Source organism: Argiope bruennichi, chromosome X2 (genome assembly GCF_947563725.1).
Source record: "Argiope bruennichi chromosome X2, qqArgBrue1.1, whole genome shotgun sequence".
NCBI classification, from domain to species: domain Eukaryota; kingdom Metazoa; phylum Arthropoda; class Arachnida; order Araneae; family Araneidae; genus Argiope; species Argiope bruennichi.
Window position 1 is genome coordinate 44,742,351 of NC_079163.1, and position 25,094 is coordinate 44,767,444.

The 25,094-nt window shown below is 29.3% G+C and overlaps 1 protein-coding gene across 1 annotated transcript; it reads left to right on the forward strand.

Annotated features, from left to right (window-relative positions):
* The first annotated feature begins 1,175 nt into the window (after positions 1–1,175).
* On the forward strand, positions 1,176–20,292 carry LOC129960500 (protein ABHD11-like). Its single transcript, XM_056073969.1, has 7 exons — positions 1,176–1,330; positions 9,057–9,142; positions 11,625–11,781; positions 13,576–13,749; positions 15,265–15,450; positions 16,629–16,828; positions 20,105–20,292. Exons 2-7 carry the CDS (start codon positions 9,063–9,065, stop codon positions 20,235–20,237), a joined length of 930 nt encoding a protein of 309 aa, XP_055929944.1. The 5' UTR covers positions 1,176–1,330; positions 9,057–9,062; the 3' UTR covers positions 20,238–20,292.
* Positions 20,293–25,094: the final 4,802 nt, after the last annotated feature.

The window sequence follows — 25,094 nt, forward strand, 5'->3', positions numbered from 1 at the left end:
CCATTTTAAAGTAAGATCAGATCCACAAGACCCGTTTCAATAGACTTCAACAGTATCAGAGGACGAGGGAGGAAGGATTTCCTCTTCAGCCTTCCAAGTAATACCATCGGAAAGGGGCTTGACCAATTTCACTGGATGAAGTGCCGTCCTCCGCAGTAGACCACGGTTAAAAATTATGAGGAAATTCCAAAGCAATTCTTGTAGTGCTCCAAAAGGGGACGTTAGTATAACTAAACTAAAATTAACACTTTGACAGCCGTGGGGGTCACCGGTGACAGGTGGGCCCATAGAAATTACATTGTAAAAAATTCAGTGCGCCAGTCAAGCGCTAAACATGTGACAACCATTACGTATGAGGTAAAACAAGATAATTAGGGGACAGAAAGGATAATTTTGTAGAGCGAGTGAGATCCTAATTATTTTCTGGCACAACAACCGTACCAGGCTCTTAAGTAGAGAAATATTTTAGTCATTGTATCGCAAATAAGAAAAAGATTAATATCGTTACCTATGTATTTCGTAGTATCAAAGCTAATTCATCAAATATCTCAAAAATATAATGTAGTTTTAAATTAAAGTAATAAGTTTATTTCTAGAAGTGTTCCTCGCAAATATATGTTACGCTGTATTACTGTTTCATACTATATGTGAACAGTAATAATTCATATATATCTGAAACAGTAACAGCGCAATAAATAAGCTTTGATTATGGTGCTGTATTACTGTTGCTCTGTAATTATAACTTCTTGGATTCTGAAAAGTTATTAGGATTTATTAGGATTTCTGATTTCAGTAAATTATAAAATAAAATTAACATTGTAAACAAATGAAGGAAAATATTTTGAAACATTTTCAAACCTACATATATTGTGTAAATATATATTTTAGTTGAACTGATTTTGACCAATATTCATATTAATATATTTTGTTTTTTACCTTTTCATGATAAGGATTCAATATTTATCGCTAAAAAAACTAACTTGATATAAAATAATCTTTCATTCATTCCATTTTGCATAGATTTATGTCAACAGATTTTGAAGGGAATGAAACATTTGCGATTTATTCCTCATTAAAGGGTTTGAAAAAAAATTTTATAATCACATCAAATGAAATAAAGACCATATTCTTATCCCGTTTTAACAAAATTAAAAACCTTTAGACCCAAGATAGAATAGAACATTTGTTTTTCATTTATCTCCAAAAAACAAAAAAGTTCTAGTTTGTTCTCTGTACTTTAAACCCTGAGAAACATAACAGAAGGATTTTTCGATATAATCTCGGCAATTAAATCTTCATTTTGTCTCCATAAACGTAGACGTTGACTCAGGTAAGCCAGAAATCTGATTTATTTTAAGTTTCCAAATAGTAAATAATTAGTTGCATGTTATAAAAGAATAAAGCTACAGAATTTTTCTTCATAATGTTTACATTATAAGTAAAAAAAATGAATAATATTGGAAAATAATGATCAAGTAAAGAAAATATTAGTTCTCTTTATGGAAATCATGAATATTATTTTTAAAAAAATGCCTTTTCAAACAAGTCATGATTTTCAAGAAAAATTTTGGAAAATTTTTAAATAAATCAATTACAAGAATAAAATTATTTTTATTAATGTGATTGATTAATAAACAATGAGAGGAGCAATGTACTTAATTATGCTAATGCGCAGATACACAAATACCTAGTTTATAAGTTTGATAAGACAAATATGCATAGATTTCATTATTTTAATCCATTGACGTACGAAACTGCTTACCTTCTTATAAGACGGCGCATTATTTTCCGGACATTATATTATGGCAGATCAAATATATGGCTAATCGTCATAAGGTAGTATTGTATATTACATACGTATTGAATCGTGGAGTCTGACCATTCAGAATACAAGTTACTCTACTTCTTTTACTCTATATTAAAGTGTTTTTTACCAAGATATAACTCTTAATTTCGTCGCCAAATTTCACTTATTCACATTTTATAACTGTCTCTAAGATATTAATTTACTTTATAATCCTATATCTAATATATAATACACAAAATCTTTTTCTCCCTTCCTTCTCAGTTCCGGAACTCTCATATTTTCATAGACCCGTAATTGCATGTAGTAAAACATATCCTATCAATGCTGCTCAGGATTATTTTTTTTTCCTTATTAAATGTGGACCTTATACTTAAAACAATCTAATAATATTAATTTCAAGCTTTTAATATTAATTCCAAAAAATTGAAAGGGAAACAATATCCTTCTATGGCCAGAAGAATTAGTTTATCGAAAGTACTTACTTAACGTCATTATAGAGAACTATTCATTATCTTTTGTTATCGTACTATTAAGATTTGCTCCGGCATCTTCTGATTATTTTTATTTCTATGTAGATACGACGCTTCTGAATAGATCTATTTGCAAATAAACATTTAATTTTATATCCAATACTAAATTAAAATATTGCAAAACTGCATACACACACTGTAGCTATCATAGCGACAAATTTTCCATTCAGATTTAATAAATACATATACCTTTAAAAAATCCTTCACATTTTTGTCTTCAGTTTATGTAGATGTATCAGAAACCAGTGTTCATCATTAAAAAAATATATATTATGTTCTAAGCATAGTTTAAAAGCAGTTTTGTTTTTCAAAACTTTAATAAGAACATTACGTAATAATCCATTAAAAGATCAAATTTGGCTTTAATATTTTCATGAAAATGCGGTAAAATGACAAGTCTCTGACAATATCAACTAACAATGGTCACTGAAGCAACTACTTGCATTTATAAAAAAATTAAAAACTCAGAAAATCTAATATATCTTTTCTGAATTAAATTTAACTATCTGAATTTGACTTCTAAATATGAAATCGTTACGGTGATTTTCGATTCGAGTAGAAAAGACGTCATGGATACTATAATGAGGTCGGATAGACTGTGTCTAACAATGAAGAGCAATTTATTAAAACTACATTATTTTCAAAAGTACATAGTCTCATAAATATTCGTTCTTGAGGAAATTTTTTACATAGCTACTATCTACAAAATGAGCTAGTAGAAAATTGGCATATAAAAGTAAAGTATGATTTATAAGATATGGCAATATTTTATAGAAGATACTTGTAGTTTCAAAATATTTGAAGTTTTAAATATGAAACTTTGATTTTCATCACGTCTACAGCTAAGAAAAAAATGACATAGTAAAAATTTATCGCTATGCAGAATAGAATTCATTCGCCCAGCTTCTTCAAAACAGTGATACAAACATTTGTAATCCATCAAATTCTTCAATAACACAAAAATCTATTAAACCCTCAATGTTTACCAAAACTGTAATCTATCACTTCAACTTTATTGAATCTAAATAGCTGGAGTATGATATCCAAAGCAGTTTTACCATCTTATTTCGATCACCATCTTAATTCTTCTCTAATATTCTTTGAGATATTAGAGAAGAATTAATAAGCATCAAGCTGACTTTTTCGGGTGGTCTTTCTTTTAAGAAAAATGTCCGCGCTCTTTTAACAAAATCTTGATAAATAAGTCCAAAAGCATTGAAACTAAATTACTGAAACAATTATTGAAAAGGATTTCTTTCCCTTACTTAGAAAAATTTGCCAGTTGGAACTATGTAATTTGATGATGCCTTCAGATTGCAACATCTGTGAAAAGGAAGTTGAAAATAGGCTGAATCTAATAGATTTATGGCTGCAGCAGAAGGAGTGCAATTGTTTTTACATCAAAGCAGTTCATTACTTCCGATTCTACAAAAGTTAGAGGCAACGGAAAAACAAATTGTATAAAAAAAAAGTTTTTTTTTTTTTTTTTTTGTCAATCCAGTAAGTGGCTTGACGTTGAAAGAAAATGCTTCGAATTATTTCACGGCATCTACATTAAATCTACTTAAAAAAATGTGAGTTAAATCATTAACATTACAGTGGAGTTTGACTGATTTAAACATTTTTAATTCGAATTTCTGGTTTATTCAATTTTTTTCCTGCTCTGATCCCTTGATTTCCTGTTTAACTTAACTTTAAAATATCGTCTGCACTTCGAATTTATTTTATTTCTTCTAACAACTAAAATTGTAAATTTATTTTTCGTGTATTCTGAATGGTTTTCATAAGAAATGCATTATCATGTGTATTTAACAATAAAAACCATTGCAATTCATTTATATTTATGTCTTTAATTGTCGCGAATAAACAACATTTTAAGGCCCTTAGTTTATTCAAAAACTAAGCTTCTGTACAGTGTATTCAACCAAAAATGCAATAAAAAATTTCTCACCTTCTTGAATTTTTTAAAATTTCAGTATTAAATAAGTTTATTGCCATTACTTTATTTAGGAATTTAAAAACGAATATTATTACTTTATTTATTAATTTTCATGCAGTTTATTGTACATCATTTATTAAAATTATGACATCACATGGTGTTTTGTATTATTTATCATGCAATAAATATTATTACTTTATTTATTAACTTTCATGCATTATTTGTATTTTGCGTTATTTAAAATTATGAATAGACATCGCATGGTTTTCATAAACATTACATATTTAGAATCATTCTTCTCCATTTTTATTTGGTCATTTTCTTTCAAAATGTGAAATGAGATAATGAATAAATGAGTAAATCAAAAAAATTCTTAGTTCAAATTTTTATTTAAATCGAATTCCATTTCAACTCCTCAGTTTTGAATAAGTTAAGTTCCACTGCTCATAATTTTGGCGTTAATTAGGATGAAGACAAAGATGCTAAATCACGCACATTTCCTGAATCCAAAAGAAAGTTATATTTATTCCTTTTTATCAAGGATTTCTTATACAGGATTTTTAATTAAATTATTCAGCGGAACATTCTAGAAAGTTTGTAAATTTTTTATCTTATAATTTTTAATCTTATAATTTTAAATCTCATTTTAGATCTTCTTAACAGCTTCTAAAAATTTTGGGATTTCTTGATTTCATGCATTTTTTTTCATGCAAAATCTTTTTTATTTTTGAAATTTCGCAAATCAAAGTTTAATTTATTTTTCGGCTATTTTTTTTTCCTCTGAACATTATTTTTGACCATCTGGTTTAGGGTATTTCGTCTTTCCATATGCCCGACTTCCATAAAGTTTATACAGATGGTTTTTCATACCTTCCTTAGCTAGGCAAGCTCTTATTTGGCATTATTCGCACTTTAAATATATAGTTTATTTTGTATTTTGAATGAAAGAACCCTATATAGTTGAAGCAGACTGTTACTTTTGACTATAGTTTTTAACTTTGATTCTTCCAACATGTGAAACCATATAAAATTATTACGATTTTTAACATTTGCTTCAATACAATCAGGATAAAACTTCTTTCTTATTCCACACAGCAATTATTGATGATGAGAATATGTTACTCTCAACAGGCCAAACAACTTTCCTTTCCTTCCTTTCCAACTTGTCATCTGTTCAACTAACATGTACTTTCACCTATTATTTCAAATGCAATCGAATCAAAAACGATTGCATTTTTGGAATACCTTTTTTTTCTGCAAAGTTGACGATTAAAAAGCGATTGCATTTTTGGAATACCTTTTTTTTCTCTGCAATGTTGACGATTCAGAAACAATTGCTTTCTTCGAATACCTTTTTTTTTCTCTTTATAGTTCTTGAAAAATACCAATTACATTCAATTCATTTTTGATTATCTCTCAGAAGTTGTCTGCATTTAATAGCCATCGTTTTTACCCTTCTGCCATCAATTGATTGAATAAACTCTTTCCATTCCCACTATCTACTTTTGTAATTTCTGGACAGAAAAGGCCAAAATCATGTAGTATAACATTCTTCTATAGATGCCCAATTTTATTTTTTCATTAGTTTTCATTGTTTTGTTGAATTGAAAAGGAGCAACACAATTTTCAGAAATATTACTTAATCAGAATAAAGATAATAAATATAATCAAAATGAGCAATAATTCCAAAATGAAATGAAATGCAGTGAACACACTTTTTTTTATTTGTTTTCTGAACAAGAATTATGAATTGCCATCACTCATAACACATTATTTAACTCTGTTTAAAACACTAAATTATAAATAACTTCTTTTCAACATTCGTTTATTGGATTCAACATTAAGCTTCCTTTCAAAAAAATGCATAAAATTATTTAATGAAATGCTTAATTCTTTAAGAATGCTAAGAATTTGACTACAATTTTGCTATCATTAAATGCAATGTACTTATTAGGAAATATTACATTATTAGGGAATAAGTACATTGTATTTATTGTACATAGATGCATTTTGATTATTTTCTAAATTCGGTGGATATCATTCGACTACATCTGCAAATGATAGATTCCAGCCCTTCAAATTATGTGGGGTGTATTTTTTATAAAAGAATGCTGTCTAAGTTGTGATATTAAAAAGTATTGAGTCTCAAACCCACTATCCTGTAATTCAGAAGACCGAAACGGAAGCAGCATTAGAAACAGATTTTCACGCTGTTTTTTGAAACAGCCTTATGTTCTGTATGTATGTAGATATGTGATAATTATATATACTAACAATCTTAAAAAGATAAATTATAATTAGTGGATTATATCGAATTTGAGTTAATTCTGTAGTATTTACCTCTTATTCTGAAAAAAATGGATGCATCATCAGACAGAACAAATAATCGCAATTCTAATGAAATTTGTTTTGTTTAACATAATTTGCTAAATTTTTAAAAAATATAATCAGATCAAAATTTTTTGAAAGGTGTCTTACTTACAAAAAATATGACAGAACAAAATAATATTTGGAATATTAATTTGAATTAATATTCCAAATTAATTCAAAAACAGAGAATAACTAAGTATGAAAAAGAAATATAACCATGAAATTTTCTGTATTTTATAACCAGATAAGATTCAAATTTTATTGTGTGTATTCATATATTGTTTCCTTACCTAATTAATTGCATTACATTACATTTTCACCTTTAATTCTTGTTTGAATTACATTTTCTGTCTTAAAATAGCCTTCCTCGCATAAAACACAAATAAAAATAAATGTCAACAAACACTTTTCCTTTTTCAGTTAGTCACTAAATGTTGTATAATTGAAAACTAGATACTTGCTTCTAATGTAATGTATTTTTCGTTGCAAGATACTTGTTTCTGACAAATTAATTTCTTAATTTATGAAAAGACTGGATATCCATAATCAAATAATCTTGAAAAAAATTATTCTAACCCAGAAAAGTTAATTATTTTTCAGTCTAATAAATTAGTGTGATCTAATTAGACAAATAAAACAGTATTTGCTAACATCAACAACTGCATAAATATAATAAATATAGCGAAGTTGCAACATATATAAACGATGATGAATAGAGAGCCATTATATTTACTGCAATTTTTTTCAAATACAGAGCATTACCATTAATTCAAAATGCCCTTTCTTTTTATCAAAATTTCAAAAATACAGGCCTATTTTTTGTTGTGTGTTTGGTAATGAGGGTCATTCTTTGTGGATCAATGCGACAGTTAAATCATGTTCATTTGACATAGTTCAAATGCCATGCACCAATTTAGTTTTGGAATCATACAGGATAAAAATGGATGTGATGTCATAAAACAATGTAAGATAGTATATAGGTAGATATTAAATGACATGACAAATCATTTTTGTCATGTGATTGTAATGCCATAACAATTGACTCAGTTGACAACGTGCTCGTCACAAGCATAAATATATCTTCTGAGAAAATAGTATGCAAGGAGTTATCTTGAAATGACAGCTTTATTCTTCATGGTTAAGCAAAAGATGTAATCTTAGCAATTATTATAAACTCTTTGTTAAATCCATGACCAAACCGCAACGCACTTAATAGTAGAAAGTAAGAAAAAGATGTGAGGGAATACTTTCAGAGTTTATATATACGAGGGAAAGTCAAAAAGTAAAAGTGCCACTGTAATTTCTCTTTCCAGGGTTTAGTAACACTGCTAGTATCCAGCGCTGAATAGAGTCGTCGGCAATACTTCTATGCAACATGTCGCTCTTATTCCCGCGTTAGTCGTTAGAGTATAGCAGACCGTTAAATATGGCAGCTCCATTGTCGATCTGCACCAAGAAGGAAATGAGGACAGTGACTCGCTTTTTGTTTTCGAAAGGTGTTAATCCTTCAGAACTTATTCGTCGAATGCAAGGGCAGTATGATGACAGCTGTTTATCGAGAAGCAAGATCTACGAATGGATAAAGTGCTTCAAACAAAGAAGAGTTTCTTTATGTAGCGACGAAAAATTTGAAAGTCGTGGAGGGTATGGTGATGGAAAACAAACAAATTAAAGTAGACGAATCGCCAATACTTTACATATCAGTCATGGGTCAGCATATCCCATCTTACTCATGTGCATACACTTTTGGCCACATTCTGCCCAACGGACGGCCAAAACTATAAAGGAATTGTGATTCGAAGAGCTGGAACGCCCGCCATACAGTGCAAACATGGCATCAAGCAATTTTCATATGTTTGGATTATTGAAAAAGGCGCTAAGGGGAAGAAGAATTGCAACCGATGAAGAAGTCATTGATGCTGTGCAAAATGGATCGCAGATACAACGGAAAAACGTTTTTTCCGACGGAATCAAAAAAACTTGTGAAACGTTGGAGGAAATGCGTTGAAGTCTAGAATGGTTATGTAGAAAATTAATGTATGTTTCAGTTTTCTAGCATTTGAATAAATTCCCCTTTTCTCAAATGCCCCTTTACTTTTTGACTCTTCCTTGTATATACACTCTCTCTCATATAATATATATAAAGAGAGAAAGTTTAATAAATTATGAAAATGCTATATTCAGTTACTTTCCAATCCTTTTTCAGTGGGTTCTTAGTCATAATGCAACTTTTCCAATAAACCGTAGTATTAAAATTTTTTTAAAGAATTCTTTCTAAACCATAGACTTTAACATAGAATTAAAATCCTTTCAAACGAGGATGTTTCTTATTTGAAAGCACTTTACAGATTTGACGATGGATGCTTAAACTAACAAATTAAATTCTTCATGGTAATGATTTTTATTCCAGCTCAAAATGTTGCTGCTGTCAATTCTAGTTTGCGTTGCAGCTCTTTTGCAAGCATCTTCAGCAACGCCTGTTCCTGTTTCAAAAAAGTAAATATCATTTGAAATTTGTACCCAAAAATGTTAGTATGTTTAGTTTAACAAATAAAAATCCTACTTTATTTCTTAAAAAATAAATTTCTTTAAAAATTCATAGCTGAAAGACAATAAAAAATATCCTTTTATTCTTTTATTGTATTGCTATAAGCCACAAGGTTGTTTTTGAAGATTATTTTTAACAATATTTGAGTAAATTTCCTAATAGATGTCTCACATTGATTAATTTTGTTCTGAACTCTGAAAATCAGGTTCCAGCCAGAGCAAACATTATTATTATTATTATTTGCAATTTCAGATTTGAGCAGGATCGATAATTAAGATGTTGTTATATAAGTTAATGTTTTAATTTAAATAAAATTACTAGGAAATGTCATTTGAGCAGAAAATTTAGAATTTACTTCTTGATTATTGTTTGGTTCATTATTTCTCCCAATTTTCTTTCGTTCGACTACCAATGACGATGAACAAAAATTTGATATCTTTTTTGCACCATATAATAACAAAACTTTGCAAAGAATCTTACAGAAAACATTTCACTGCAATTTACTTCAACCAGAATTGCATTTGTGTAATACTTCTCTGAATGAGGTAAACTCTTAATAATGTAAAACGAGCAGTTGGTGTTTTGTCTGTCGTCACAAACGATTCCTACATGGCATGAGATATTCAAACTGAAATCACGTAATCTGTAATTTGCAGTGATAAGTCGCTAAGTACAATGAAAACAAATAATCTCTGGCAGAGGAGTCTAGAAATTCTGAAATATCCAAAAATCATGTAAATATCATTTGTAGATAATTTTGAAGTAAAATCAGCATCCAAATAGGAATTATTTGATGTCATCACAGCTCATTTTGTTTTATTTTTTAGTTTGAAAGTTTTACAAGCATGCCTTTAAAAAAATAACAATAACCACAACAAAGAAAATAATCTCTAATAAAAGCTCTAACGTATTGTTAACAGCATGTCTTTGATGATTACGAAATAGTCTATAAGTGTGCGATCTTCGGCAATTTTTTGCGATTAATCGCTGGAACACAGTGAATACATAAGAATATCGAATTTGTATTTTTGACGCCGTTTTTTTTTTTTTTTCTGACAGATTAAAACTGAAATTTAAACACAAAACTACAATTCTAGTTACAAAATCATATACCAAATTGCGTATATTGAAGTTATCGCATTTACATGCTTATGAAAGTACATATGGACACACATTCTCCCCCCTGACGGATTTGGTTCGAAATGCGACCGGTATCTACTCTTTAGATGTTAAATATGTGTACTAAATTTTATACATTTAGCACTTTGTTTTATAATTATTGTGTTAACTTATAAATGGACAACCGGACATTCTCATAATGGATTTCGGTGAAAATTATGATAGAATCTACAAATTTGGCGTAAAGACTATATGCAAAATTTCATCCATCTAGCTCGCAACGTTTTTAAGTTATCGTGTTCAGACAGACATAATTCCAAAAATGTATCTTTTGGTTTCAGGGAGATCCGAAACGTGGATATTCGTCAAAATCTCCAGAACGAATTTTTTGAAAATTAGATTACTTCTTCTATATATAATTCGTAAATGATAAAGTAAAAAAAAAATTAACTTTAATCACTGAAATTTACTTATGTCACAGAGAATATGTATATAGCTAAAAAAATACCAGATGGACTTGCTAATTTCTCTCCTAAAATGGTTTCTTTCATTATTATATTGATTTCATGATTTTTCTTTCAAGCTTAAAAGGAGAAACAATATAAGTTTTCAAATACCAAACATATACATACTTATGAGGAATATGTGCATTATGCATATAAAAACTTTTAAAAAGTAGCTTCGGAGAATTGTAATCACCATCTTAATATTTTCACATTCTCAGTAGTTCTTAAGGCACATTGCTATATGTTATATAAGATTTTCTGAATGAGTAGGTGACTCAGATTTCATTTTATAGTTTAATCCTGGAATCCATACGTTACATAACATAAATTTCAACTAATGTAAGAGTATTTTGAAATTCAACGCCTTCATGAAATTATGACATATTGAAGGCATATTGAAGGCAGTCAGTAACTTTTGCTCTCCCTTTTTCATGGGTTTCTTTTTTTTTCCCTTGAATAAACTTTCAATTTATTCCCACAAATTCCTTCAATTTAAATATATCTAATAATTCTATATCATTGCAATTATACATTATATTTTAAAGAGTGTATTATAATGCAACCAAAAATTATTCTATTAGCAGTATCATCATCTTCATAGATTTATTTGGAGCTGAAAACTCAATTGGTCTTTTTCTAAGTTGTCTTTTGAAGCTGAATGAATTTCTCTAGAATTATTTACTTTCTTTTAATTTGCTTTAAAAATAATTCTTAAAAATGCAAAATAAATTCCATTTTAAATATCTGTTTTAAAATAAGAATAATAAATATTTGTTTTAAAATGAGAATTCGAAAATATTCTTAGACCCAAACCGGTGAATCTTTCATACGCCTGCTTGAGAGTGACTGGAGAAAGCGACAAGAAAGAGGATGTACCTATCCTTCTTCTTCATGGACTTGGAATGTCGAAAGAATCTTGGATGGGTATTTACCAGCTTCTTGCCTTAAAAACAAACAAAAGGGTAAGTAATAGTAAATTGTATACAAGACAATTTTAAAGGCAACGCACAAAGACAATCATTACATTGTACACAAGACAATTTATTACGGGAGGTAGAAAAAACAAAAACTAAACTCGCAAGAGAAAGCGAGACCGGAAACACCAAAACAATGAACTAGAGGACGCTATTCACTGCTTAAGTGAGTTTTAAACAGTAGTCATTTAAATTTCTGACTACTTTAAGAAAGTCACAAAAAAGTTTATAAATGCTGAGATTGTGAACAAACACCTAGCTTATGTAGTAGTTAATAGTTGAAGTATTAAGGTGGGTACGCAAGGGTGAGATACGATTAGATGTGGTATCTGAAGAAACAGGTACCGCATTGCCAAATGCTTCAGAATGTAATCAGTATGAATACGGGACATACCGCATTAAGTGTGTGTGTGTGTGTGTGTGTGTGTGTGTGTGTGTGTGTGTGTGTGTGTGTGTGTGTGTGTGTGTGTGTGTGTGACCATGCGAGCAACCAGAATAAAATAGGGAAATTCCATATCGTTACTTATCACCATTTTGAAAAAGTTCTTGTGACAGACAAATAAACTATGCATATATTTCCTGTTTTATATTAAAGGTACATTTTTACGTAGACAAAACTTATATGATATGCATAGGAAGATAAAATAGATCAAGGAAATACTAGTTCGTAATGAAAGAAAATAAAACTTAAATTCTATCAAATAAATGTTTCAGAAAAATTTACAGGAGATGTCTCTGATCAAGACAGTGCTGATTATATAGAATCACAGAACATGTTTATGCAACATTGAAATTGGCTTTGGATCGAGTACCATTATTTTTGTAGGCTGCCTTACAGTATTCATTTCATTTTTTAGGAAAGAATGCCACAGGAACAGTGACAATTACACCTATAAATGCACTATTTCTTTTACTTCCTTAATATATAAATAATACACATACATAAATGTAGAAAAATGACTATGAATTTTAATTTTGAATTTGTATAATTTATTTTTATTAAAATAAAAATATATTGATTATTTTTTACTAAATTACGAATATACAATTTCATTAATTATTAGATTATTTTTGAAAAATCCAGAGATGGTAGTGATAATGATATTACTCACTATACAGTGTGAGGTTAGCAGTAAATGAATAGAACACAAGTATCGGTACTTTACATCTGAAGTTGTCAAACGGCTTATAGATTCTATTTACATCCAAAAAGTGACTAAAATATGTTTCTTTTATTTAAAATTATTTTTAATCATTATAATTCTACTGTAGAATTCCATTTATTTCTATTACAGAATATCTTATTAGCATATTGTCTTGTAAATTTTAATACATTTCTTTTGATATACTTGAAAAATGCAGATTTATTTAGATTATTTCTTCTTACATTATTGGTGATTTACATACGGGCCGCGGTGCCTGGTGGTAAGGTATTGGCTTTGGAACCAACGGATTTCCGGTTCGGGTCCCGATTCCACCAAGTAGCCTTCGTGTAAGCGGATCTAGTGCACGTTAAATCCGCCGGGGGCAAATGCTCTCCACACCACACCGCTGATGTGGTGTGGAAATTTAAAGAGGGGATACTAAGTCAAGTATCGTCCTCGTCATCTGACTGCGGTTCAAAATTACGAGGTCCGTCCTAAAATAGCCTTAGTGTTTCTTTAAAACGGAACGTTAATATAATAAAGCCGGTCATTTGTATTATGCAGTTAATCAACGGAAATAGAAGTCATAAATTCAACCCGATTTTGCTATTTTAAAAATTGTGTTTTACCATTTTAGGTTTGTATTGTGGATTTAAGAAATCACGGAGACAGCCCATGGAGTGACAAGGCTGACATAGCTGCTATGGCTGAAGATATAAAGCATCTTTTGGGAACACTTAAAGCTGAAAAAGCGATTGTGCTTGGACACAGTATGGGTGGGAAAGTAGCAATTCATTTTGCGCTGACATATGTAAGTTTGTACAATCTTCTCGTCATTTTCACACAAGGTAATTATAAAAAAAAACTCTGCCGATACATAAACATTGTTCGTGTGAAAGAAATAAAATTTTGAATACAAGTATTTTACAGTATGCGGCTCAGAAAAGATGCGAAAAAAAATAGGCCAGTTCTCACAATTACAGTTACAATGACAAAATTCCTAAAATTAGTAGGTAATAATAAGTAGGTGTTATTTGGAAATTTTCATATTGTATCTATAACTGGGACAACTAGATTGTTTTTTTTTCTACGTCATTCTTGAGTACATACCATATAATAACACTGAAACTTTTATTCCATTCTCTTGAACAATATGTTCATCAAAGGCTCATATATCGGCAAAGTTTTTTTTATAATCAGCCTGTAGCTTAAGATTACAGGGAAATAACTTGAATTATTTCATTTTATTAATAATATTAATAATATTATTAATTAATATTGTTACATTCATGCAATACTTTTTTTAAGTAATAAGTTCTTTCGAAGTTCAATACGAGGCTTAAAGATTCAAAAATGAAATTATTTAACATCTATTATCATAAAAACATTACACAAAGAATCTGATTTGTATATATAAAATACATAAGTTGTATTTGATTCGGTTATTAAGCAAAATGAATGAATCAATATTTATGTAAATGAATATTTACATAAATGAATCAATATTTATGTATTATGTAGACGATCTACTCATTTACTTTTTAATACTTTAACATAAGAGTAAAATAACTTGATGCTTGTAACAGCGTAAAGTGCTAATCTTTATACAATAGACCATCTGAAATTTAAATATGTCATTTTAAAGGATAAACGAATGCTTTGGTTGCATTGTTATGAAATCCTCACCAAAATTGGATTTCATAATATAAAAAAGTAGCTACATAACTTGGATTTGATTTTGTTATATTTATTGGGCAAATCAGTACAAACAAAAGGACAAATGTAAGTAGAAAAATTGCTCTAAAACTAAAAAGCACTACAGGAAGAGATGTTAACGAAAGCAAATTATACGAAATGTGTAATGGGAAAATCATTATATAATATGTGCATTTGTGAAGATTAATTATCAATTTAAACATCTATACTGTATTATTTTATCTATTTCAGATAATATGTGCAAGAAGAATGTTTTTCTATTATGGATCTAGAAAAGTGTTATTTTCTTTCGTAATTTTTAGCTTTCAAATAAATAAATTCTTTTATTCCAGTCATGAAAGAAGATAACATTTTTCTTTAGTCTCATGAAACTGACTTTGCAAAATTTAAGCAACATCATTGAAATTTTAAAATTCTACAAAATAATGAAAAGATTTGACAAATATGAATTTCTGAATTTCCAGGTAAAAATTATTTAGAACTAAAATTACTAATTTTAGCTTATGGTGTAATTTGCAACAAATCCATCAGTGAGTGAAGTAAACCATTTTTGTTGAATAGAATATTCTCCAAATACTGATTAGTAATATTTAAAAATTGACCCTAATAGCCTGCCAATGTCGAAAAACTGATAGTTGAAGACATGAGACCGAACGGTTTGACACCCCGAGCTTTACAAGAAGTGCAAGGTTTCCTCTTTCTTTTGAAGAAGACTTCCGAAATAATGCCAGAAACAGTGAATGAAAAAGAAGCTAAACAGACCATATTTAAATTTTTGAATGATCAACTAGCAAAGGTAAGAGACTACGTTTTATTTATGTAACTATTATAAGGGAATCAATATGCAAAGTAGTTAAAGAATTTCAATCAATATAAAAAGTAGTTAAAGTATTTCAGTTAACAGCAGTGAAGCAGTGATAAAGGAAGAAAATCTCGGTGGTTGAAACTTAAGAACATAAGAAAACAAGTAATATATAAAAAAAAATTCAAGTCAATTCCTACTTATTTTCTTATATTATTTATATATATCTTATATTATTTATGATCGGGTATCGTGTCAGTAATCTCAGAGCTTGGCGACAAACTTGGGGAGCATTTGGCGACATGGCGACGGATTTGGTGACGAAATAGAAATTACTAGACAAATTTAATTAATTAATTAATATTTGAAAAAAACTGTATTAACATCAAGTGTCATCTACTACAAGTTTTAAAAAATGTATTTGAACTTCAGCAGATGAATAAAAAGTATTTTATTAACGATTGAAAATTCGAACAAGATATATATATATATATATATATATATATATATATATATATATATATATATATAGGGAGAGTGTGAACTAATAGTAGGAATTGAACAAATGACTTACATAATGAATAAAAGAAACATATGGTAAAAGGTATCAATTTTTTTATCATGCTTAACTTTAAATGCATGAGCTAAATAAACATTTGTGTGTTTATAACTATTTGTTCAGTAGATCCACTGAATTCTTATACCACTTGCAATACACATTTACGATTGAATCTAGGTTGTTCGGTTCAAGTGATGCCTCTTTTAAGAGCCGGTTCCAGAAAATCGAACTCTGTTCTATTTTTTTTAAAAAAATAAAGCCTTCAAAGTTGCCATTGAAATTGAGTTTCGACACCTTACAAAATCTCATTATTGGAAGGTGATCTTTAATAACTTAAGACATTATTTAGGGGAGAGAGAATAATACTTATCCATTCTTAAATACTTCAATTGCATTGTAAACAAATTCCGTGCATTTTCTTTTTTTTAAAAAGCATTGTAAATGTGTTGGGAAGTTTTATGATGTTGAGAGAGGGAAAATAATTTTTGATTCTGAATATTAAAAAACAACTGAGAAAAATACAAAGGAAACATCGGAACTCGCTTATGTACGCGAATTCTAAGAAGTTTGACAATAAAAAAGTTTTGATGAATATTTATTTATTTTTTTACAGCTGAATGCAAGTGAATTATTAAATCCAAAAGTTGTTGATGTACTTCCGATAAGATGCAAAAAAGGGAAATGTGAGTGGAAAACCAACATACAACTTGTTTCATTAATACTAAAGGATTTTCAAACTTTGTTGACTGAAAGCTCTGGACGTTATGATGGACCTACGCTTTTTGTTTACGGCACAAAATCTCCCTTCAAAGTGTACGTATGCTGTGCACTATTAAAATGATTCTTTTATTTAAGCGATTGGACCACAAGTTCTAAAATATTGTGCGGATTGAAATATTCGGGAAAGATATTTAGTAAAGAAATTTAATTTTTAAAAAACTATTCTTCTGTCTAAATTTTAAGAAATCTAAACATGTCAGCGTTTCTCATTCTTAGAGGGTTACAAAAAAATTAAAAGAGAAATACAAAGATACGAAAAAAAAAATACAAAAAATTATTTAAACCGAAGTAAGAAAAGTTTATTATTAATTATGATCAAATTAAATTTTACCATTAAAAAGGCCCAAATGCAACTAATACTAAAGGTAATTAATCTCAATAACTTAATATTCAACTGATGTTATGCAAAATCTAACAAAGACCATTGAAAAGGAGTGAAATTATAACTTAGAATTATAGTTACTAATACAGTAGAAAAAGATACAATAGAGAGAAAACCTTTGGCCTAACGTTTAAAATAATTTTTAAACATGAAATATTACTACGTAAAAATGTTTTTATGATGTTATTGAAACAGATGAAATTAAATGTTAATTTAATATATTTGGTAATTTTTTTAAAAAAATGATTTTTAACAAACATTTTACGATTCTAATCTAGCAGTAAAATTAATATCACATTTTAGTTAATTAACAGAATAATGCAAAATTCAACAACTACAATATTTTCCTTAAAATATGAAACGGTGATATTTGTAGTTGCAAGGATTAAAGTAGGGCAGAAGCAAGTCTCATAAATTTAAGTGAAAGGAAAAATTTTCATTTGAAAAGATCGTGATATATAGATGCATAAAGTTGAAGATACAAGTTTGAGAAAAATTTAACATTAAAATGCTTTTTAAAACTGCGAAATTAGTTTAACTGAAAAGAAAAGATTATTCAAAAAGGGTAGCAATTAGAATTCTTTGAGAGAAAAATGAGACCAGTTTTCTCTTTCAAATGCATAGAAATTATCAGGTAACTCATAATGGCTGTTTTGTCAACCTTCAAACTATAGAAATATAGAATTCACCAAACTATAACAGAATTAGGTGACTGAAGAAGAATTGGAAGATTAAATTGGATAACTGTTTACCATCCAATGAAATATTCAGTTACAATCCAATTAAATATTTCATGGTTTCAGAAATGTCCCTTACGTAGATTTTTTCCCAATATGTCATAATTATACATCATTTTTTTCACTGAAGAAGTATTTTCTTTTCTTTTTATGTATTTTATTTTTTGTTTATTAATCAGAAATCGAATGTGAATTTCTATTTTTAATTTATTTCAGCTGAATTTTGAAAGAGGATAACATTTTTCAATATTCGTATTTCAAATACCTTTAAGAGATGTTGAAACTTTTTAATTCTAATAAATGATACACAAAAGACATTAAATGCTCAGTTTCAAGATGTAGTCTAAAAGAATATGCAAAACCGAGCTTAAGTTTTGATTTATACATACCTTTCAAAAAATTACTGCAAACATGCAAATAAATTAAATTGTGCAATTATATACATTATTAGAGGATTTTAGATTTTTAAACTTTCTAGTATGTGATATTTGATTTTCTTTCTGTAAGATTATTTTTTTTCTGCAAATTTTTGCGTCAATGTCGCAATTTTTTGATCCTGGTCCCGGTTTAACACGAATATAGGGAAACCACCTTCAAAGGCCCTAAAGAATTATATCTTTCATTGGATTATGGAATGCATTGGTCCATCTACAGGCTATCCTTTTCAAAAAATTAATGTCTTTAATGTGTGGTCTTGTAAGTGCTAGATCAACGTCCTGTTTTGAAACTACATGAGAAGTATTTTGAGATAGATCTCATAATTTTCAATAGAGGGATAATTGAAAATTATGAGATTATTGAGGGGGTACAATAGATAATTGTACCCCCTCCCCCTCTTCTTTTCTAACTTCCATACCTCACAAGTTTGAGGGTATTTAATCCACAAAACTGATTAAAAGTGATAAAATCCCACGTACATTCCTTGAATTCTGTAAAACCAAGTTTCAAAGCTGTGTTACTGTGACCCTGAAGCAGAATAGCTCCAGAACAATATGGTCCATATTTTATTTATAATGAAGTCTTTATATAAAAATAACAAAAAATGAAAAGAAAAGTAATGAAAAATGGAACAGAGCGCCATGTAATATTGCTCGTTCGAAGTGGAAATATCCCAGAATATTCAAAGTATGGTCCTTTTTCTGTCCAATAATGAGCCTTAAAATAATAAGCCTTTCATTCCTTCAATAACCCTCTCATCAAATCAGAAGTAATTTCTAATCAAAGGAAAGAAGGAAGAAGAAAAATTATACAAAATATGTATAAAAAATGTATGCAAAATAAAAATAAAAAAACATGGCAGAACTCGGACAACTCGTAGAAAATTTCTTGTACGTTTCTCACTTCCCCCTCTCTCGCTATTTTTTGTAATTATTATTATTATGCTTTTTCGTGCTGACGTAGCTTCTGGGGAAAAAGAAAAGGAACTCATATTTTTTAGTTTTATTTTTTTATATTAGGTTTGCTCATGCCATATTTTATAGTTTCTGTTTCTTTTTGTCTTTGAATATCATATATAATATTGAATTCAACTCTTGAAACTTATAAATAGCATTAAGTTTTTCAAGCTTCCAGGAGTTAAATTCCCCTCCCCCCCCCATTTTTAGTAACGTAGAAAAAGAGTTCAACAATTAAATTTTAAAGAACGATTAATGCTAATATATATTTTAATGCCCGTCATTTAAATATATATCAAAATTATGATTCACACATACCGAAAACTATAAGCAATATTAGATACTCTGAACAATAGTAGATATTCGTATAAAGAAGCACTATATAAAGAAGCACCATATAAAGAAGCACCATATAAAGAAGCACTATATGTATCGTTACAAGCATGTAATATTCCACGTATAAGAAATAAAATGATCACGCAATAAATACATTTAAATATCACAAAGATGTAGCATTGAAAAAGTAGAAATTATAATTTATTTTTGGTAGTTATTGTAGTTGTTTATTTTTTTATTTCAGTTTTCACTATAAACTCAAAACACATGTAAGCTTTTACTGATAGAATTATTGGTTTACTTGTTTCTAGTTATTGTTTAAAATATATGTGTGAACATCCATCATCGCAATGTCTTACAAATGTTCAAATAATTATTCTAATAGTTATTAATAAATTTACAAAATCAATAGATACATCTGGTTCATATTTTTTGTCACATAATTTCATTTCGATTTCAGAAACGAAGATGAAAGTAACATAAAGAAATTATTTCCTAATGCAAAGCTTGTTGGAGTTGAAGGAGCCTCTCATATGGTACATATACGGGAAGAATTTGTTGATGAAGTCATCAGATTCATCAACGGGAAATGAAACAAATTTTCGTTGATGTAAATAACTAAACTGGTTCAATAAATGTGGAAATTAACTTATTGTTATCATTTCTTCTTATAAAAAAAAGTACACATTTTATTCATGATCAGATTGAAGAAAAACACAATCCGCTTTTAGAGAAAATAAAATAATCACCAAAAGTAGCTAGCTTATTTGTTATAAAGCTCAACATAGAAAGTCATACGAAAGCTTTTGTAGAAAAAATATGGGAGTTGCGGTGCCTGATGGTAAGATTTCGGGTTCAAAACCCAAAAAGTCCAGGTTACAAATCTGATTTCATTAAGTATCAAGTCGTATTTGTGCGAGTGTGAATATTAAATCACCAAAGGTTCCTCCTTTGTTTCAGATCCTCCTACAGTTTTCAGATATGTGTTCATTAATTTTCAAAGCATTTAAACACGTAAAATTTATCATCGAAGTTGTTGACATCGTATCTAAAGAACAATTTTACAACACGAAGGTTATATCTAAAAATTTCCACAAAGTTCTTTGGAAATAATTATATTTTACAAAGTTTTAAAGATAAATATTTTGTGGCCACTAGTTAAAGTCCTTGGATAATAGTCGTCAACATTTCTAAATTCATGATTTTTTTTTTCAAATCATTTTGTAGTTTGACATCGAAGATCTGCAAACTAGAACTTTAATTATGCGCTTTAGGATCTTTTGAATTCACGTCATCAAAATACTTGAATTCGACCGAAATTTAAAAAAAAATTACAAAGAAAGTTATTTATGAAACAACTTTACCTGAAATACAGCTCAATGACTGCACTTGATGTTTTTCAGTGTTCTTATTAAGCATTAAATAAAGAACACTGTATTATTGTATTCCTGAATAACAAGATAATAAACATCTCGCAAACAAGTCATTTTTTAAAATCGTCAAATAAATGCTCATTTCCTCCTCGTTATTTCTAAAACAAATTTCCAATTATAAAAAAGATTACACATTCAAAGACACATAAATCATCTTTTTTTCTTAGAATTTGATACCAAATCGGGCAAATGCAAGTGCTCATTAGAGCTACTTGCATTTGAGCAATACATCGATATAGGTGAAACTTTTCATAGCCACTCGTAAACTATTAAATGTTTTTAAACAAAATCTTGTGGTAAGTCTAGAACAGCAAATTATGGCCCCATTGCGTTTAATTTGTTGAATAAGTGCCCTATTTTGAAGCCACACAAGGATCAAGTTTCCATGTTATTCTGAAATGAGATAATTTAATTTTGATGAATTTAACATACACCAATCCCGCGTGCACGTAATGGCTCTTATTTTGATTCCACAACAGATGTACGATCTGGAGCAAGAAAAGCGAAATTGAGACTGGCATATCTCTTACAGCACAAATCGGTAAGAATATAATTAGCTATGTTAATAAACAATGAGAGAAAATTCTAGAATATTATTCAAATCATTCTTGAAAAAATCGGAAATGAGAACTTTTTTATGAGTAACTTCAGATACAGTAGATTCGATATCATGACAAAATACACAAGTTCTTGATCTCCAATTCCCACAAAAATAATGAATGTGATCTGATTGAATAGAGACAGAACTTAAAGCTCTTATTTGATTTGATGCAAAATGTGAAAAATACGGCTTCATATCTGTCTTCCTTAACAAATAAAATGAGAGTTAAGAACTATAAATGGACATCTCCAACTGTATACACTGTTTCAAATCGATATTTGTATCAAATAAAAAAGTTTCGTCATAAAAACTTAAGTCTACTAGTTTAGTTTCTTTATATTAACGTCCCGTTTTAAGCAACACTAGGGCTATTTTGGGACGAACCTCGTAATTTTGAACCGCGGACAGATGGCGAGGGCGACACCTGAGCTGGCACCCACCTCTCCACACCACGCCACAACAGCGGGAGGACGTTTGGCCCTGACGGATTTAACGTGCAACAGACCCCCTTACACGACGGATCTTCGGTGAAATCGGGTCTCGAACCTGAAACCTTATGGTTCACGAGCCGAGACCTTACCACCAAGCCACTGCGGCCCTATGTCTACTAGAGTATTGCTCGATTCAGTGCTTAATGTATTATATACTTTCTAACATTTGAAAAACGTAGAAATCCGTCTAAATCTAAATCGTAAATTGCTTGAATATTTTGGAAAAATATTCAAGCAATGATTGGCTTAAAAACTTTTGGATTTTGCATTTGAATGCCACATTGAAGCTGCCTTCCATATTCAGCTTAAGCTTCAGATTGTGGGAAAATCAAATTGCACAAAATTATTCCCGTAGATTACCAAAAATTTCGATAAAGAATATTTAGTTGTTGTTTTTTAATTTCTATTAATCATGTCATTCAATAATAACGTTTTAGCAATAACTATTTAACAAATTAACCCTCAATATTTTAAGATAATTTTGGATACTACATAGATAAAACATGGCGCGCCAAACGAAAAGATTTTTTCTGTAGTGGCATTGTGTCAACCCTCAGGACTCAAGCAATCAGCCACTTGCACAAAAAATAAATTAAAATAAAATTTTCACCTTTTTTTCTTTTTTTTTCATGGCGAAGAAGGACCTACAATCGTTATTGACAGGCTGGAAGCATAAAAACGATTATCTCTTAAAGTAATGTTGAGGCATTAGCAGTCAATCAAAAATCAATGCAGAGGCAAGCTTCGGAAAGGGAAAATGCCATTCTGAGACAACACTAGGCCAAATGCGTTCAAGATTATCCTTGACATGCTAACAAATTTTAATGGGGATTCCTCACACATCATCCATACACACGCGATAGTTTCACTTAAAATTTCATTGTAAAGTGAATTGTTCACTGGTTACAAAGAAGTGCAAAAAATCGTAAAAATTGAATTCATTGAGCAATCTAGGAGTTTCTATATTGAAATCACCTACTCTTTCCTAAAGTATGAAGAAGGGATATTCAGAATCAATACATCAATATAAATTCCAGTTATCTATAGATATCATGTTCGACGAGAAATGTAATTAATTAGAAAAATAATTAAATATATAATCTCCTCTTGAATGGTTTTTTGGCCCGTGACGACTATTAATAGCGAAATTTCGGCTTCGGCATTAGAGAGCTGTAGGCTCGAAACCCTATTCCATTAAAGATCCATTGTACATGTCTAGTGCATACTAAATCTGGCCTTTGCAAGTCAAATGCCCTCCCATTGATGTGATGCGAAAATTTGGGGAGTAAGTCACACAGGTGTTATTCTCATCTTATGACCACGAATTCAAAACTGCGATGTCCGTCCCTAGGTAGATCAAGTGCTGTTTCAAAACAGGATATCTTTACATATAAAACGTTAACGTTACGTGGTCCTTAGAAATAGCCCTTATTATTTATTGTCGAAAGCTGACAGTCAAATGCAAACAAATCACTGTAAGAAAGTTTCAAAGTACTTCATCGAATGTTTTTACATTTGCACTTAATTTAACTTTACTCTAATTAGTGGAGTAGCAAAATATTATTAGAAATGCTCTGAAGAGGGCTCGATGTGTCACCAAAAACTCCATCCAATCAAAGGAAAGAAAATGTAAAAGAAATTTAAAAAATAAGCGTCAAAGAGAAAGTTTGATCGAAAGCGAAAACAGGCTTAATCGTCATCAGATTGGTAATTGCTACGACTTAGGAAAATCAATGACCATATTTTCCAAAATTATTATCCCACAGGCATGGTTTTCATTATCTAAAAATTCAAAAAATTACTTTTTGAATGATATTAATCTCATATTTGTGTAATTTTTCCTTTATTTTCAATAAATTATTTAAATGTAATGCGCGATCTGTTACATTGTTTTTAATGTTATGGTGAAATCCAAATTGATCCATTTAATAACAAGGTTTCGCCAGTGTTAAAATTAAGATTGAGAAAACTGTTTTAAAATTAACTTCGAAATAAGGTTTTCGCTCCCTCGTTTATTTCGTAATACATATACTTTTTAATTTGATCCCACGGTAATTTGTAGCATATTGATTCAAACAAATTCATTTTTTCAGCCGTATCAAATAACAAGATAAAAAAAAATTTAAATATGTTCCATATTGTTAACCTAAAAAGTCAATAATCTGGGCGAACAAGTTGGTAACTAAAGACGGCTAGTATCAATAAATTAAACTAAACTAACCATTTCATTTGCCACTCCTCATACATTCAAAATAAATTATCAAAAAGGCATAGAGAATTTCCATTTTTTTTTCAATTCTTTTATTTGGTCATCTTTAAAAAAAAATTTTAGCAAAGAAATTATAATCTTAAATAAAAGCAAATAAATTTTCACAAAGTTGACTAAAATAAAAGTAAAAACTAAAATAAATTATTAAAACGTTAAAAAAACTTAAATATCAAATAAAATTTATTTATTAAGAGAGGGGCCTCATAATATGCATTGCCTAGGGCCGCAAAATGCCTAAATCGACCACAGGGCACAATGCCTAAGCCACCTATTAATCTTGCAGTTTGTCACAAGATGATTCAAATTCGTATTTAAGTTATCACTTTTTGCTTTTTGTCAGTCGCCATTTATTTGCTTTACATATTTATGACATCTCATATTTCTTAATAACATATTATGCCTCACATTCCTAATTAATCAAACACTATAATTTTTTAATATATTTCCATCTTTTAGTACTGAATCTACAATGCGAATTTTCACTTTGAACTAATTAAAAAAGTGCCACCCTGTATATAACAAAAACAGAATAAGCATTATTCATTTCTATAATGTAGGTTTTTCTCGCTACCTTCTAACGTCTCAAGTACAATATAGATAAAAGTAAGGATTCAGCAAATGTCACCACCTGATTTCGAAAGATGATTACTCAAATT

What these genes read in the sequence shown, in the direction of transcription:
- LOC129960500 (XM_056073969.1), top strand. Translation starts at nt 9,063, where the DNA reads ATGTTGCTGCTGTCAATTCTAGTTTGCGTTGCAGCTCTTTTGCAAGCA. An exon ending in TGAATGATCAACTAGCAAAG is followed by an intron (nt 15,451 to 16,628) that starts GTAAGAGACTAC and finishes ATTTTTTTACAG; the next exon opens with CTGAATGCAAGTGAATTATT. An exon ending in ACAAAATCTCCCTTCAAAGT is followed by an intron (nt 16,829 to 20,104) that starts GTACGTATGCTG and finishes TTTCGATTTCAG; the next exon opens with AAACGAAGATGAAAGTAACA.